We start from the raw sequence: 18,800 nt of genomic DNA, 5'->3' as shown, positions 1-18,800 counted from the left end.
TAGCGTATTGAGGCCTGTTTTGGCAAAAATGATTTTATTCTAGCTTTCACAAAAACTTCTTAAAAGCATTAGGCATCTGAAAAGTATTAGACTGGAAATTAGACTTATCATTGATGGAAACCCCATGACCAAAACTGTTCGTTCCAGAGTTACTATTTACTTATATAAAGTGGAAGAAATGGAGAAAGTGGGTTTAAAAATATTATCTCAGTTTGCTTTTTAATTTGGGGAAATAAAGATCAGTTGCATTGGACAATAATTTTACATTTTTCCCCTAGTTATTGTATAGGGAAAAAATGTTAATAGCCCCAATACATAAGAGCCTTTTGAGCACCCAGTCTGACAGAAAAGTGAATTACCATCAACTCAGTATTTAATATTATTATTTAGTATTTTAAAATAGTTTTTAAAAAGTATGTTACCTTTCTGTCTCCCTTACTTTTAGGTAAAATTTTCAGATATAATGGCATTGGTAAGGTTTTATAAAGTACTTACATGAGCCAGGTATTGTTCTGTTTTATATGTATCAATCCATTTAGTCTTTGCGATAAATGTTTTTATCCTCATTTATAAATAACAGAGGCAAAGAGAGGTTAAGTAACTTGCCCAGGGTCACACAACTGTGTAGTGGAAGGTGAGCAGTCTGACTGCGGAGCAGAGTTCTGAACCACTATGTAATAGTATTGCCTTCATAAAATATTTCCCTTAAACTCGGTCCTTTAATATTTGTATGAGGAACCAGATTTGTAAAGGCCATAGCCAAATGCTATGGAGAATTCTAATCTTTTATTCCTTTTTTAAATTTAAAGCTGTCATAGATTAGCTTTAAAAAACCTGTGCTCATCTGGAAATTCTGCTTAAATAGCTTCAAGCATCAGTGAAGTAAGTTTTGGAGTAAGCCCAATAGAGTAAGTGTTTCTCAGGCTTCTGTAAAAGTGAGGTGTACTTTATGACACACTTTATGTGGCTTTATTAGCTGAAATGAATTATAGGTGGATTGCTCAAAGATCACCACCTCAAATCTAAAATTTAAAATTGCTCAAAAAAATTAGGTTGCTTCCCAATCTGAAATTTAGATTGCTCCCCAATTGAAAATAAAATTGCTCAAATAAATAAATAGTGGTAAATTTTGTGGATTACAGTATTATGTAAATAGGGGCATAAAATTCACTCGTATTTTTAGGTCAGGGTAGCTTTATTGCTACTGCTCTATTGAAGCAAATATTTTATGGACTAAAGCTCAATTTTTTTGTTTGGTTTTCAGTATTAGTATAATCTCTGCAAAATAGAATTAATGTGCATTTTTTAAAATTAGACCATTCCTACGGGACTACAATAATATTTAGAGGCAGTCATTAAAATTACTATTACAGTACAGAGATGAGTAATTGGGACAGTATCAATATAAACTTTACCTGTAAATGATAGTATAGACTCACTTCCTTTGCTGAATAACTGTTGAAAAAAATTCTAGGCTGCTTTGTTTGTAGTTCTTTAACTCAGGTGAATACTCAACTCAGCTTAGGCCTTTACTACTAACTAACTTCATTAATTAAATGCTCAGGGTAGATTTAAAAAAAAATTGTCAAGTGATAGTCTTAAATGTTTGCATATACATATACATTTGCTATGTAAGTGTGTTCTCAGACATGATGTAAAATTAATACCTTACCATAGGAAATAGTGTGAAAAATTTGAAAATCATCATGTTCCTTATGTCAGACTAACCTTGGACATTTTATGAGAGGTCCTGTTTTAGACATGTATACAGGTAATAGGAATATACTGCTACTTGTCTTTGTTTTTTAATTAAAGATTTTATTTCTAGAGAGACAGAAAGGGAAAGAGAACTAGAGGGAGAGAAACATTGATGTGAGAGAGAAAGATCTATTGGTTGCTTTTCATGTGTGCTCCAACCAGGGACCAAACCTGAAACCTCAGCATGTGCACTGACTGGAGATCGAACTGGTGTCCTTTTGCTTTTTAGGATGATGCCCAACCAACTGCACCCCACTGATTAGGGCTGTTACTGTCTTTTTTAGAATTGGGATAACAGTAGTAAGTTATGCCATGCACACTGAGAGAGCTTTCAGTAAATATTAATTAATGGATATATTACCTTTTAGTATGAATACTTTATGTTAAATGCTTATTAGATTATGATAGACCATTTTGTAGAATAAACCTTAAAATTTAAACCTCGAATATCTGATGCTTGTAAAGACTTAGTTTTCAGATCATCCTTTCTGTTGGCACTTTCAGATAGTTTGAGAGTAAAATTTACCTCAGATTTATTTTAGATTGTAAGCCTGCTGTGCTTAGTTGATAACTCACTATATGAATTAATTTTTGTAATATTATAAACTACATATTTTATGCTTTGTTTTATATCTGTGTGACATTTGTGATTTAATTATTAGGAAAGATATAATAAGATTTGAAAATTCTGTTTAGAAATTAATTCTTAACATAAACATAGGTATGGAATTGTGATACTGGCAGACCAATTCAGAAAGTATCGTGCTTCCAGTCTACTGTAAAGGTAAATTCTTAAGCAGATATTTTATGATGATAATCATTTTGTATGAGAAAGAGCCATTTAGTAAGTTCGATGAAATTACCTTTGTAGGTTTTAAAAATTATTTCTTTCAGACATAATTACAGTTATTTGATTCTCCCAAGATTAGATTTTTAGGAGTATATATCTTAAATGCTAGGATATTTGACTTTGAAATTAGAGCAACGGGCGAATCTCTCTAGCAAGATAAGGAAAAGGTAGTACCTAGTTTGTTTTTAGGAGGTAATTGTAGAAAGAGGCATAACTTGCAGAATGACTCTGTAAGCTAGTAGCTAGTCTCTTTCTTTATGTTGTACTTAGAACTAAAAACGTGGAGTTATTTGTCTCTCACAATCTGCTTTCTATAAGGTCATAAAGATAAGACATGTCTGTTACTTAATTCTAAAACAGAATTTTATGGGGCTAAGTGGTTACTACAGTTTTCATTCATTTTACAATTATTAATAAGGCCTTATTACATGAAAGGAACTGTTCTACATGTTGGAGAAACAAACTTGAATAACACTTGATTACTTTTATTCCTACAGAAGAAATTATCTTAAATGTTCTAAGAAAGTACCACTGTTTTTCAATAATGTTGGCAAATTCGGGGAAAGATAGTAGTGTGAAATAATGTTTCCTCATTTCCTTTAAAGATAAATGATCTCTGAATTGGAGCCAGTGCTTTAAAATTGTAAAAGGAATTGCTCTGTGCCAATAGTCAAAGCATTTTATTTTTTTCCTAAAAGGCAGCATCTCTGGTAGTCATCTCATGCTATGATGCTCTTCTAATTATTAGTAAAGTTTATTGGCAAGGAAGTATCATTTAGTGTATGCCTGTATCTAATATAACAATGTACTGTCTTTGAAGAAGTCATCTAATATTGAATTGACCAAATCTCTACACTTCATGTGATCTGAAAGATCCCTTTTTTAAATTCCTTTAAAAATACTCTTGCTTTCAGTCTGAGCTCATTAGGTTTCAGACAGAATGCATGAACCGAAGGTACAGGGAAGGAGAAAAAATTCAGTGTATTGGGGAAATTTTTTTGGTGAGTTGTTTCATGAACTGTTCCATAAAAAGTATTTAATTCCAGCCTGGTGAAAGTATTTTATAAGGGGCTTTTACTGTAATGTTAATTAGCCAGATAGTTGTATTTACTCCTGCTATGATCCTGTTTCACATTAAAAATGGTTAAAAATAGCACTTCACTTGCTTTAGCTCAGTGGTTAAATTGTTTTTGAACAGATTATTTATTAAAGAAATTCATATCTCTAATAAACATAAAGAATACTATTAATTTACTCTTTGAACCAGTAAAGTTTTTATAAGGGCTGGTATTAGTAAAGAGACGGTGAAATTGGCATTTTTATTGCTATCAAGAATATAAATTGATGTGATCTTCTAGAAGGTAGTTTGGTATTATGAATGAATCTAAAAAATGATTACATGAACTGACACAGTGATTCAACTTCTAGAAAACTGTAAAGGAAATAATAAACTGGGGCAGAGATTTATGAACAGAAATGTGTATTACAAGTATATTTTATAAATGCATGATTGACATTATTTTAAATGTCTTATAAGAAAATAGTTAAATATGGTAGATAATATATACTAAAAATGGCATTTTATATTATTTCATTTCATTGCCAGTTTACTTTGTTCATTAAATGATTCCACATATAAGGGAGATCATATGCTGTTTGTCTTACTGTGACTGGCTCCTTTCTTTTTTTAAAAATTGTTGACACTATTATAGTAGGAATGGTATTTTAAAAGAATAAAGAGTTTGGAAAATTTAATCATAAGATCTTAAATAACAAAAGCAGTGTATTATTCTCCACAAAATGCTAGCAAACTAAATCTAGTAACATATAGAAAGGATATACACCATGACCAAGTGAGGTTTATTTCAGAAATAGTTTAGTTTAACATTTTAAAGAATTAGTGTAATATACCATAGTAAGAAGAAAGTATAGAAAACATGATCGTCTCAGTAGATGTGGAGAAAGCATTTGACAGACTTGAATACCTCATGATAAAAATACTAACTAGGAATAGATGAGAACCTTATAAAAGGCATCTGTGAAAGCCCACAGCTAACATTGTATTAATGGGGAAAGACTGACTGGATACGTTCCCCCTGAGATCAGGAACAAACAAGGTATTTTTATTTAATGTTGTACGGGAGGTTCTGACCCAGGGCGATTAGGCAGTAAAAAAGAAGAGTCATCCATATTGGAAATGGATAAATAACACTGTCTCTATTCACCAGCAGCATGATCTTTTATATAGAAAATCCTATTAGAACTAATAGATGGATTTAGCAAAGTTTCAGGATACATTATCAGTATACAAATTAATTGTATTTCTGTATACTAGCAGTGAATATTCCAAAAAATGAAGTTAAGAAAATAATTCATTTACAATAGCATCCAAAAGAATAACATACTTATAAATTTAAGAAGTAATAGGTGACATATATGAAAACTATAAAACATTGTTGGAAAAAACTAAAGAAAGTTTAAGTAGACAGAAAGACATCCTATAATTGTGGATCAGATTTAATATGGTTAAGATTTCAACACTACCCTATCTACAGATTGGACACAATCTTTACCCAAAGCCAGCAGGTTGTTTTTCTTTCTTTCTTCTTTTCCCTCCTTTCTTTCTTTTCCTTCCTTGATCCTAAAATTCACATAGAAGTGCAGAGGATCCTAGAATAGCTGAAACAACTTTGTCTTGAAAAGAAAGAAAAAAGTTGCAAGATGCAAACTTCCCAATTTGAAAATTTATTACATAGCTGTAGTAATTAAGGCAGCATGACACTGGCATAAGGATAGACATACAGTTCAATGGAATGGAGTTGAGAGAGCAGAAATAAAACCTTGCATATACGGTCAGTTGATTTTTGACAAGAATACCAAGACCCTTTAATAAGAGAAGGATTAGTCTCTTCAACAAATAATGCTGGTCAACTGGATATCCTCATATGAAATAGCGAAGCTTCATCCCTACTTTATGCCATATCCAAAAATTAATTCTAAATGGATTAAAGACAAATATTTTAGAGCAGAAACTATAAAACTTGTAGAAGTAGTATAGGAATAAATCTTTGTGACCTAGGGCTAGGTATCTTTGATATGACAGCAAAAGCACAACAGAAGAAAAAAATGAGAAATTGGACTTCACCAAAATGAAAAGCTTTTATGCTTCAAAAGACATCATCAAGAAAGTGAAAGACACCCCACAGAAGGGGAGAAAATATTTGCGAATCATATACCCAATAAGGAACTTACATCTTGAATACATAAAAAATTCTTACAACTCAGCAATACAAGGACAACACAATTAAAAGTAGACAAGTAAGTTGAAAGACATTTTTCCAAGGAAGATATGCAAATAGCCAATAAGCAAATGAAAAGAAGCTTAGCATCATTAGCTAGAGAAATGCAAGTGAAAACTGTAATGTGATACTATTTCATGTACACTACTAGGTGGGTAATACCTAAAAGACAGGTAGTAAGTGTTGCTAAGGATAGAGAGGTTGGAATCCTTATACATTGCTGTTGGGATTGTATAATGCTATGCCCACCTTGGAAAATAGTTTGATATGAAAAATGTTAGAGTTATTAATTTGACCCAGCAGTCTCATGTCTTCCCAGGAGAAATGAAAATGTGTGTCCATGTAAAAACATGTACATGAGTTGGAACATATTTTAAAACCACCAAAGGATGCATGAAACTTGTAAACTGACATACATTTCACATGAATTTTGCAGTGTTTAACTGTTCTTCAGAGACTAGATGTTTGGCTGTCTGGTGGGAATGACCTGTGTGTGTGGAATCGAAGATTAGATCTCCTGTGTAAGACTGGTCACCTTTCTGACACAGGTAAGAAGAATCAAGGTAATCATGACTCATAGACTCTAAAAGGCACAGTGAATCTTCAGAGACTTTCCATGGACAAAGGGGGGTGCTTTGTAGTTCTGAGTATAACATGTAGCCATATTTCTCCAGTTTGGTGAGTGGTTGTGTGAAATATATGAATAGTTCCATCCCAAATTGGAAGGGGAAGACTCCCTTCCTTTTGGCTTCCAGTAGAACTTCTCCAAAGTGCCCTGACCAGTGTGGCTCAGTTGGTTGGGCATCATCCCGCAAAGCAAAAATGTTGCCAGTTTGATTCCCAGTCAGGGCATATATGAGAGGCAACTGATCGATGTCTCTCTTTCACATCAGTGTTTCCCTCATTTTCTTCTTCTCTTCCCCTCTCTCTAAAAATAAATAAAATCTTTTTGGAAAAAAAAAAAAAAGAATTTCCCAAAAGTGATCAAGAAAAACCTTTTTATATGCTCTTGGACCATATTCTTAAACTATGTTTGATGAACACATTGATAACCTGGAAGCAGACCTTTATAACTGTATAATAATACTTTATTCTTTATTTTTGAGATCATTGTACTTTGAATAGATTTCTAAGAATAACCTCATTTTACAGTTGGTTTTACTAAAAAGTTTTTTCATGAACAAACTTACTAACCATTCTGTTTTCTCAGAATTCTATTGACATACACTTTTGGTTTTAACAGAAAAAGTCAGTTTTGACTTCTGTTGGTACCAAGGATCTTAAAAAATAAAATTAAAACCTATTCAGAGTAAAAATACTTAAGTATAAATTAGTAAATTTAAATGACAGTAACCTTAAAGTCATGTGATACACTATTAACTTTTTATTCTAAGAGAAATCAAATGAGCCATGGCCAGTATGGCTCAGTTGGTTGGAGTATTGTCTTGTACACCAAAAGGTTTTGGGTTCAATTCCCAGTCAGGGTACATATCTAGGTTGAGGGTTCAGTCTCAGATCAGGGCATGTACAGGAGGCAACCAGTTGATGTTTCTCTCTCACATCAGTGTTTCTTTTTCTCTCCCTTCCCCTCTTTCTAAAATCAGTAAACATATAAAAAATTTTAAAGAAGTAATCAAATGAACCCTGGATATCCTAAAAAGAATATTAATAAGCATATTGTTGACATCTTCAAGGTAATGGGAATCCTGTATATCGAATGTACAGTTCAAAATTGGAGCTAGCTTATCACTACACTGACATAAAGTATCATGAAAATAATGATATCTTAGCAAATTTAAATCCATACCTTACCAGGATATACAGTTTAACCTTTCAGTTCAATATTTGACCACTAGTAATCTTTTTGAATCTAGCATGTACTTTCACGCTTATTATTATCATGAGTTCTATCTCTTTTATTTACATGTACATTTTCCTTTCTATTCCTTACATTAGCCTGTGGTCATTTGTGAATTTTATTCCATGAATTATTAGTGTAGACATACTTTGGAGATACTGTGGGTTTGATTCGAAACCACCTCAATAAAGTGAGTTGCATGATTTTTCTTTTGGTTTCCCAGTACATATTAAAGTTACATTTATACTACACTACAGTCTACTAAGTGTACATGAGCATTCTGCTTTTAAATGTTTATTTAGCTTAATTTAAAATACTTTTTTTCTTTTTAAAAAAATTTTATTGATTATGCCATTACAGTTGTTCTATTCCCCCCCTCCGTTCCCCTCCACCCTGCACACCCCTCCCCCACCATTCCCCCCTTTAGTTCATGAACACGTGTCTCAAGTTCTTTAGATTCTATATTTCCCATACTATTCTTGCCCTCCCCCTATCTATTTTCTATCTACTGTCTATGCTACTTATTTTCTGTACCTTCTCCCCCCTTCTCCTTCTCCCACTCCCCTGTTGCTAACCCACCATGTGATCTTCATTTCTATGGTTCTGCTCCTGGTCTAGCTGTCCTCTTAATTTGCTTTTGTTTTAGGTGTAGTTGTTAATAACTGTGAGTTCACTGTTCATCTTTTTTATCTTCTTTTTCTTAGGTAAGTCCCTTTAACATTTCATATAATAAGGGCTTGGTGTTGATGAACTCCTTGAATTTGATCTTATCTGAGAAGCACTTTATCTGTCCTTCCATTCTAAATGAAAACTTTGCTGGGTAGAGCAATCTTGGTTGTAGGTCTTTGGTTTTCATGACTTGGAGTACTTCTTTCCAGCCCCTTCTTGCCTGTAAGGTCTCTTTTGAGAAATCAGCTGACAGTCTGATGGGAACTCCTTTGTAGGTGACTGTCCTCTTATCTCTTGCTGTTTCTAGGATTCTCTCCTTCATTTTAATCTTGGCTAATGTAATGATGATGTGCCTTTGTGTGTTCCTTCTTGGGTCCAACTTCTTTAGGACTCTGAGCTTCCTGGATTTCCTGGAAGTCTATTTCCTTTGCCAGAATGGGGAAGTTCTCTTTTATTATTTGTTCAAATAAGGTTTCCACTCGTGACTCTTCCTCTTCTGGTACCCCTATAATTTGGATGTTGGAGCGTTTAAAGATGTCCTGGAGGTTCCTAAGCCTCTCCTCATTTTTTTGAATTCTTGTTTCTTCATATTTTTCTGTTTGGTCATTTCTTCCTTCCTTTTGGTCTGCTCCCTTGATTTGGGTCCCAGTTTCCTTTCCATTACTATTGGTTTCCTGTGCATTTCCCTTCATTTCAATTAGTTTAGCCTTCATATGTTCCTCTAATTTGTGACTAAAATCAACCAGTTCTGTGAGCATCCTGATCATCAGTGTTTTGAACTGTGCATCTGAAACTTTGGCTATTTCTTCATCGCTTAGATTTATGGGCTCTGGGGCTCTGAGTTGTTCTCGAGCCATGTTTTGATCTGTCTGCGCCTGTTACATATGAGGAGAGGATCCTTAGTTGTTCACCAGGGCGGGGCCACCCAGGTGGCTGGTTTGTGATGCTGTATGTGGGGGCAGAGTCAGAGAGGGAGCAGTGGCGGTCCTCTCTGCTTACCCAGTCCGCCTCACCGCTTGTCTCAGCGCTCGCCTCTTCACTGGTTTATCTGCGTGCAAATGCGCAACCAACTGCAGAAAGCCAGCCGCGCCTCTTCTCTGGGTTCGCCAGTAGCTAGCCTGTACCTGGGATCCGCGTCCTCGGCCTGTGTACCACCCAGGTCGGGGGATCTTTTTTACCCAACCTGCTCCACTGCTGGCTTCACCCCTCTCACCAGTTTAGCTGAGTGGTTTGTTGTTTTCAGACTCTGTATTCGATTTTCTGTGTGGTTTGGTTGAGTTTATTGTTGTTAAAACTTTGTTGTTTTTAGATTTGGTTGTGCAAGGATGCAAAGTGTTCCCACCTATGCCTCCATCTTGGAGGAAGTCTAAAATACTTTATTGATGTAAATGCTAACCATCATCTAAGTCTTCGGTGAATTGTGATCTTATTCGATGGTGGAGGGTCTTACCAATATTGGAGGCTGCTGACTGATCCGCCTGGGGTGGCTGTGGCAATATTTTAAAATAAGACAACACTGAGGTTTGCCTTACCAATTGACTCCTTTCATGAGCAATTTCTCTGTAGTATACAATGCTTCTTGATAGCATTTTGCCCATAGCAGCACTTCTTACAAAATTAGAGTCCGTCCTCTCAAGCCCTGCAATGCTTTATCAACTAAGTTTATGTAGTATTTTAAATCCTTAGTTGTCATTCAACAGTCTTCACAGCATCTTCACCAGGAGTAGATTCCATCTCAAGAAACCACTTTTTGCTCCCCCATTAGAAGCCATTCCTCATCTGTTAGTTTTTTGAGATTGCCACAATTCAGTCGCATCTTCAGGCTCCACTTCTGATTCCAGATCTCTTGTATTTCCACATCTGCAGTTGCTTCCTTCACTGAAGTCTTGAACCCCTCAGTCACTTACGAGGGCTGGAATCAGCTTCTTCCAAACTCCTGTTAATGTTGATATTTTGACCTCTTCCCATGAATCATGAATATTAGTGGCATCTAGAATATTGAGTCCTTTCCGGAAGGTTTTCAATTTATTTTGCTCAGCTGCATCAGAGGAGTCAGTATCTATGGCAGCTCTAGCCTTCCAAGATATATTTCTTAAATAGTAAGATGTGAAAGTCAGAATTACTCCTTGACCCATGGGCTGCAGAATGGATATCGTGTTAGCAGGACTGAAAACAATATTAATCTCAGATATCTCCCATCAGAGTTCTTGGTGACCAGGTGCGTTGACAATAAGGAATAATATTTTTGAAAGGAATTTTTTTAAGCAGCAGTTCTCAACAATGGGCTTAAAATATTCAGTAGACCATATTGTAAACAGATGTGCTGTCACCCAGGCTTTATTGTTCCATTTACAGAGCACTAGTGGAGTGGATTTAATATCATTCTTAAGGGCCCTTGGATTTTCAGAATAGAAATGAGCATTGGCTTCAACTTAAACTTATTAGGTGCTTTAGCCCCTAACAAGAGAGTCAGTGTGTTTTTTAAGGCCTTGAAGCCAAGTTCTGGCTGGTGTGGCTCAATGGGTTGAATGTCTGCCTACAAACTGAAAGGTCACTGATTCAAGTCCCACTCAGGGCAATGTCTAGTTTGTGGACCAGCTCCCTGGTTGGAGGTGTGCAAGAGGCAACCAATTGATGTTTGTCTGGCACATCAACATTTCTCTTCCTCTCTTTCTCCCTCTCTTCCCTTCTCTCTGAAAAATAAAAATTAAAATCTTTAAAAACAAAATTTTGAAGCCAGGCATTGACTTCTCTTGCCATGAAAGTACTGGACAGCATCTTCCAATAGAAGGCTGTTTAATTGCTAATCTGTTTAGTGTAGCCACCTTCATTACTTAGCTAGATCTTCTGGATAACTTGCTGCAGCTTCTGCATCAGTACTTGTTACTTCACCTTGTACTTTTACGTTATGAAAATGGCTGTCCCCCCTTATACCTCATGAACTAACCTCTGCTAGCTTCCAACCTTTGTTCTGCAGCTTCCTCACCTCTCTCAGCCTTCATAGAGTTGAAGAGAGTTAAGGGCTTTTCTCTGGATTAAGCGTTGGTTTAAGGGACTGTTGTGGCTAGTTTAACCTTCTACCCAGACCACTAAAAGTTTCTCTGTATCAGCAATAGGCTGTTTTGCTTTATTACTTGTATGTTCACTGGAATAGCACTTGTAATTTTTTTCAAGAGCTTTTCCTTTACATTTTATAACTTGTCTAATTGGTACAAGAGCCCTGACTTTCAGTTTTTTACATGTCTTCCTCACTAAGCTTAATCATTTCAAGCTTTTGATTTAAAGTGAGAGACCCATGACTCTTCCTTTTACTTGGACACTTAGAGTCAGTTGTAGGGTATTTAACTGGTCTAATTTCAATATTGCCATGTCTTAGGGAATAGGGAGGCCAAGGGTAGGAAGAGAGACGGGAATGGCTGGTTGGTGGAGCAGTCAGAACACACACAACATTTGTAGATTGTTTCCTGTCTTATATGGGGCACCCCCAAACAATTACAGTAGTAACATTAAATATGACTGATCACAGATCACCATAACAAATATAGTAATGAAAAAGATCCAGTTATTGGGGGAATTACCAAAATGTGACACAGAGACGTGAGGTGAGCAAATGCTGTTGAAAAAATGGTGCTGATAGACTTCCTCAGTGCAGGGTTGCCACAGACCTTCAGTTTGCTCCACAGACCTGTGCTCAATCCACTGGGCTACACCAGCCAGGGCAGACCTTCAGTTTGTAAAAAGGAAAAAAAGCCCACAATTTTTGGGAAATTCAGTAAAGCAATTGCAAAAAAACAAGGAATGCCTGTAACTATGTTGTGAAATATTGAAATTGGGGCTAAAAATAATCTTTTGTGTATTAATGAAAATAATTACTTATTATAATTTCCCATTATTTTGCAAGGTACCTTTGAGTACTGTTCGTTTAGTAGTCAGAGTAATGCTCTGTTTATCAGTGACCCGAGATAGCAGAATTCTTTGAGAGAATCTGTTGGAAAGCTTTGAAAAGGCCACATATGTTACCATTGGTGAGCTTTCTGTTATTTGTGTTTTCCAACTTACAGGGTTCCATGTAGTTAGCAGTGCTTGCTGTTAGAACATTATCTCATGAAACTCCTTTCATAAGCCTTGTTTTTTTTATGGGCTAGCAGGGCTTTTACTCCATATTTGGAAATAAGCAAAGCTACTCTTAGTACGATGCAGTGGAAAGAGCCTTGGACTAAAAGACAGGCCATCCATGCCCTTTCCAGCAATAAGTTCTGTTATTCTGTATATTAAGTTGCTATTTCTGAATTATTGACTTTCCATTATTTTCACTTCACAGGTAATTTGATAAACATTTTTTAAATTTGTCAAGCATTTTTATTGTACTTGACAAATTTTAAAAACATTTTTATTTATTTATTTCTAGAAAGAGGAGAAGGGAAGGAGAAAGAGAGGGAGAGAAATATCAATGTGTGGTTGCCTCTCACGTGCCCCCTACTGGGGACCTGGCCTGCAACCCAGGCATGTGCCCTGACTGGGAATCGAACTGGTGACCTTTCGGTTCACAGACCTGCACTCAATCCACTGAGCCATACCAGCCAGGGCGGATAAACATTTTTTATGAACTCCTCTGCATCTAGAATTCTCTTCTTCCTGCTCTTCCTGTGCTTTTTCCTCTCTCTTTCACTTTGTTATCTTGTACCACTAACTCTTCCTTTTTGCCCTCCTCTACCATCACCTCCTCCTCCTTGAATTTGGGAACTAAAAAACATACTGTTAAAACAACCCTATGCGGAAAGATTTCAGAGAGAATCACTCCCCAAACTGCAAGAGCACTAGTCTTTTAATGGGTGAGAAGGTAAAACAAACAAGTAGAATTTATATTCTACTGTGTTATAAATTAGACATACATAAAAATTACATATATTTTATAATGGAAAAACTAACTTTAATGAAGTTTTTTGTGTGTGTACACATGTAGTTCTGAATTTTCAGTTCTTACTGACAAAAGTAATAATTGTAACATATGTAAGTTATAGTTACCCTAAAATCATTTCATGATTTAGCTATAAAAAGGTACTTGGAACTCTATGTTTAAATAGGTAAGTGAAATATGGTGGAATGTTGAATCAGATTATTCCAGTAATACAAGGAATTTTGTAAATGTGTTAATTGATTATAAACATACTATTTAAAAGCCACTTTCTTAGCTGTTGACTTGTTGGCTAACTCATTTACTGCTAGGGATCCTGTTCTGGATGCTTAAGTTTACATTAAGGAAAATGTCAGTTTCACATCTCATTTGAGTAATGGTGACAATCTTAACGGATCCCTGGTAAGTTCACCATAATAGTAAAACTGTTCAAAGAGTATATCCTACCTTCAATAGATCAATAATGTCTTCCAAAGGTCTTACCTACTTCTTTTTTTAATTCTCACCAGAGGATATGTTTATTGATTTTGAGAGAGAAACATCAATATGAGAGGGGGACATCGATTGGTTGCTGTTGGCGGTCTGATTGGGGATCGAACCTGTATCGTAGTTATGTGCTCTGACTGAGCATCAAACCCACAGCCCTTTGATGTATGGGGTGATGCTACAGCCAATTGGGCCACTCGGCCAGGGCTCACCTGTTTTTCACGAGATCATTTTCTGTGTATATGGAAGTGTGATAGTAAATTGTGTGTGCTTTATCATGACTACTCTTTTTATAGTAAATGACTGACATAAAACCAAGAATGTTTTTGTTTTTGTTGTAATCCATGAAGAAAATAATTTTTTATATTTTTATACTCTTTTGAAGGGATCAGTGCTATGATTGAAATACCTAAGAATTGTGTCGTGGCAGCAGCTGGCAAAGAACTGAGTGAGTGTGACTCTTTTTTCCCTATTTAAAAAAAAACTTTAAACTAGAACTTGTATATGCATTTTGGTAAGACTAAGTGATATTTTATTTGAGGGACATGTACTCCCACCCCATTGTTGGCCTCCTGGGATTGTTGAAATGATACGGAGACCTAGACAATTTCAAGATCTGAGGTCAGTTTTTGTACTGCCCTTGTTCTAACACAGGCAAGTGAGGTACGGGAACCCAATCTTATGCCAGAGAAGGCTGTTTACATTCCACAGCTCTCTTGGTTGCTGATCCATACTTATACACTTTCTTAGCAAAAAAATTAACCACATAAAGCAACTGTCGGCATTTTGGGAACTAAAACCTTGAGTTGGGAGGATTGGAGGAGAATTATTTGGGGAATTCACTAAGGTAGGAACTGTGGAGTTTTTGCCTCAGGAAGCCAGAATGGGGCTCATTTTCTTTGGGGGGAGTTTATGCCATTTCTGTAAGAGCAGTGGGATAGCAGAAGAAAAGGGGTAGCAGGTGGAATTCTGTAGATGTATTGATTATGAACATTTGAAGGCCACTTTCTTAGCTTTTGACTGTTGGCTAAAGTTCATTTACTGTCAAGGAGACCCCTGCGAAGGAAGCCTTTTGTGTTTAATTGCCTTGGGGATGGAATTTGGGTGCCAGAATTGTTAGAGTAAATATGTTTCTTAAAAGCTACTTCTATCTTAAAGAAGTTTTCTAATGTAGCCCAAAGGGCATTTGGTACTGCTTGTGCTACTTCTTCCAGAGACCAGCACTGAGATTTGCTTTGACCATTAACTGGCATATTTGCAAATTGCCAGTGAGACGTGAGCTAACTGTTCATCATTTATTAACTACCTGCATGTTCTGCTGCTTTGCTGCAGTTTCTCTTTCTTCAACTGACCTTTCCGCGTGTACTCACGTCTGAGAAGTAATTTTCTAGACCCTGTGCCTATCCTTTCTTTTCATAAAGTAGTTTGTGAAGGTATTATATACTTTTTGGTTTAGTTTCTTTTCCTTTGCCCTCTTTGCAGAAATGTTTTCCTATATTCATTGAGCTGCAATGATGCTTGACTTTTTCTCCTGCCTTTCTTCTCTTGTAGCTGATCAATCACTTTGTGGTTTTTTGGGTTTACTTTAACTTAGTGGTTCTCAAAGTTTAGTATGCATTAGGATGACCTGAAGGTCTTGCTAAAAACACAAATTACCGGGCCTTACTCCCAGAGTTTCTAATACAGTAAGTCTAGACTGGGGCCTGAGCTCTGCATTTCTAACAGGTTCCCAGGTAGTGCTGAGGTTGCTTGTCTGCAGACCATACTTTGAGGACTGCTGCTCTGAATATTTTGATCTATTTCTTTCCATCTCACTAGTGTTGCTGTATTCAGGCTCTCATCTCCTTTCTTGCCTGAAATGTTGGATAAGTCTCCTATTTAAAGATCTTTCCTCCTCTGCTTTAGTGCTTGCCAAATGCCTGCTGTTCCTAGAGTTTAGTGTTTCTCAGATATAGTCTTCAGTAGATGCTAGAGAGATCTATCTAAAATGCAGGCCACTCCCGTGCTTAAAAGCTTCAGTGGCTTCTTGTTGTCTAAAGCAGCCATTTCTAGACTCGTATTTCTGACTAGTACAGAAGTTCATATTTTTGGAGATCAACACAGAGTTGCTAGAAAAAGAAAGAAAGGAACTTTAAATTAAATATGTTTACTTTTATGTGGCCCCTTTTTTCCCTTGTTTTTGCCGCTGATGAATGAAATCTTTGCCATAGAGGACCAATATAAGTTCGCCACTACCCTGCACCATAAAGTCCAAACTTTTCAACATATCAAGCCAGGCACTCTTATCTCCCTCCTGCCTCTTTTGCATCTTATATCACCTGCTTGTCAATACTGAATTGCCTGGGAGTCCCCCACCTGAGGTGTTCTCACCTTTATGCCTTTATTTCTGCTGTAACCCTGTATCAGGCTTATCCTCCTCCTGATTGTCCTCTTTGATCTGGCTAATTCCTACTTATTCTTTAACAGCTCAGTGCCAGTATCATTTTTTTTCTTTTAGGAAGAAGACTTGCTTACCTAACACTTCTCTCCCAGAACTTTTCCCACTGTGTTGTCATAATCTCATATCCACCATGTCACTTACTGCTTTTAAAAAAGACTTCTGTTTGCTCTTTGTTCTCTCCTTGCCCCTTGCTTGAGCTCCTTGGCAGTTGGAACTTTCTTATTCATCTTTCTGCTAACAGATTAGGGATTTTTATTGAATGCTTGAATGAATTAGTGAAGTCATCAAAATACTAATAAAAGCAACACTAGGGTCTCAGCTAAAGTTAGAGTGTCATCTAAAAAAAAGAAGTAAATGTTGGTTTCAATCAGAAAGTAGTTTATACAAATACATAATATTCTAAAAAATAAGGTTCTGCAGTTTACTTAGTTTTATCACAAAATAAATATATAGTGCTATTTTTCTTTAAGGAAAAATAAGTTTCATTCCTGTAAATGGAGTGTCTTTTCCATTTCCAAGACCAAACTTGTGCCCATATCTTCAGTTTTAAATGTTCCATTCCAGTTTCTCTTTTTCTATGTGAGGGTTCCTTTCAAAAGGAAATACAATTTTTTTAGTCTTTCCAATATTGTTTTTTCTAAAGATTTTATTTATTTACTTTTTAAAAGTATATTTTATGATTACAGTTATCCTGATTTCCCCCCTTTCTCCCCTCTTCCCAGTACCCCTCTTCTTTTCAGCAATCCCACCCTTTAGTTGATGTCCATGGGTGATGCATGTAAGTTCTTTGACTTCTCCATTTCTCTAATAGTATAGGACCTATACTATTCTTAACATGCCCCTGTCTGTTTTGTACCTACCAGTTGTGCTTTTTAATCCCTGCACCTTTTCCCCCATTCTCCCCCTTCCCTCTCCAGCTGGTAGATAATCCTCCAAATATTCTCCATACTTACGATTCTCTTCCTGTTCTGGTTGTTTGCTTAGATTTGTTTTGTTTGGACTTTTAGATTCAGTTGTTGATAGTTGTGAATTTGTTACTTTTTAAAAATTTTTTTTATTGATTATGCCATTACATTTGCTCTATTCCCCCCCTCCATTCCCCTCCACCCTGCATACCCCTCCCCCCCATTTCCCCCTTTAGTTCATGCACACGTGTCTCAAATTCTTTAGATTCTGTATTTCCCCTACTATTCTTACCCTCCCCCTATCTATTTTCTATCTACTGTCTATGCTACTTATTTTCTGTACCTTCTCCCCCCCTTCTCCTCCTCCCACTCCCCTGTTGCTAACCCTCCATGAGATCTTCATTTCTATGGTTCTGCTCCTGGTCTAGCTGTCCTCTTAGTTTGCTTTTGTTTTAGGTGTGGTTGTTACTAACTGTGAGTTTGCTGTCATTTCACTGTTCATCTTTTTTATCTTCTTTTTCTTAGGTAAGTCCCTTTAACATTTCATATAATAAGGGCTTGGTGATGATGAACTCCTTGAATTTGGTCTTATCTGAGAAGCACTTTATCTGTCCTTCCATTCTAAATGAAAACTTTGCTGGGTAGAGCAATCTTGGTTGTAGGTCTTTGGTTTTCATGACTTGGAATACCTCTTTCCAGCCCCTTCTTGCCTGTAAGGTCTCTTTTGAGAAATCAGCTGACAGTCTGATGGGAACTCCTTTGTAGGTGACTGTCCCCTTAGCTCTTGCTGCTTCTAGGATTCTGTCCTTCATTTTAATCTTGGCTAATGTAATGATGATGTGCCTTGGTGTGTTCCTTCTTGGGTCCAACTTCTTTGGTACTCTCTGAGCTTCCTGGATTTCCTGGAAGTCTATTTCCTTTGCCAGATTGGGGAAATTTTCCTTTATTATTTGTTCAAATAAGTTTTCCACTGGTGGCTGTGCCTTTCCCCCTTCTGGTACCCCTATAATTCGGATGTTGGAGCGTTTAAAGATGTCCTGGAGGTTCCTAAGCTTCTCCTCATTTTTCTAAATTCTTATTTCTTCATTCTTTTCTGTTTGATCATTTTTTTCTTCCTTCTGGTCCATTCCCTTGGTTTGAGTCCCAATTTTCTTTCCATTACTATGGGTTTCCTTTGTATTACCATTTATTTCAATTAGTTTAGCTTCCATATGTTTCTCTAATTTGTGACTAAAATCAACCAGTTCTGTAAGGATCCTGATAACCAGTGTTTTGAACTGTGTATCTGAAAGACTGGCTATTTCTTCATTGCTTAGATCTATCGGTTCTGGGGCTCTGAGTTGTCCTAGAGCCATTTTTGGTCTATTTGTGCTGTTAAGTAAGCGGAGCCAAGCCTTAGTTGTTTACCGGGATGGGGCAACCCAGGTTGCTGGTTTGTGACGCAGTGTGTGGGGGCGTGGTCAGAGAAGGAGCAATGGCGGTCCTCTCCGCTAGCCCAGCCCGTCCAGTCACAGCACTCACCCTGATGTGTGAGCCTGCTGCCCCGCGCAGGCTTCCCTTCTCACTGGTTTCTCCGCACGCAGATGGGCGACCGACCAACTGCAGACAGCCCGCTGTGCC

The 18,800-nt window shown here is 36.7% G+C and overlaps 1 protein-coding gene across 2 annotated transcripts in view; it reads left to right on the top strand.

Annotated features, from left to right (window-relative positions):
- Window positions 1–18,800, top strand: part of WDR41 (WD repeat domain 41) — a 63,909-nt gene that overhangs the window by 23,807 nt on the left and 21,302 nt on the right. For both annotated transcript variants that reach the window (XR_005082275.2, XM_037143705.2), the window contains exons 5-7: window positions 2,480–2,542; window positions 6,344–6,455; window positions 14,221–14,283. Coding sequence is in view for 1 of the 2 variants with exons in the window: in XM_037143705.2 (XP_036999600.1) it covers window positions 2,480–2,542; window positions 6,344–6,455; window positions 14,221–14,283 (238 nt within the window). In the remaining variant the exon portion in view is untranslated. The remainder of the gene's footprint in view (window positions 1–2,479; window positions 2,543–6,343; window positions 6,456–14,220; window positions 14,284–18,800) is intronic.

Source organism: Artibeus jamaicensis, unplaced genomic scaffold, assembly GCF_021234435.1.
Source record: "Artibeus jamaicensis isolate MK-2021 breed Jamaican fruit bat unplaced genomic scaffold, CSHL_Jam_final contig_373, whole genome shotgun sequence".
NCBI lineage: Eukaryota > Metazoa > Chordata > Mammalia > Chiroptera > Phyllostomidae > Artibeus > Artibeus jamaicensis.
This window is presented reverse-complemented; position numbering and strand designations above follow the sequence as displayed.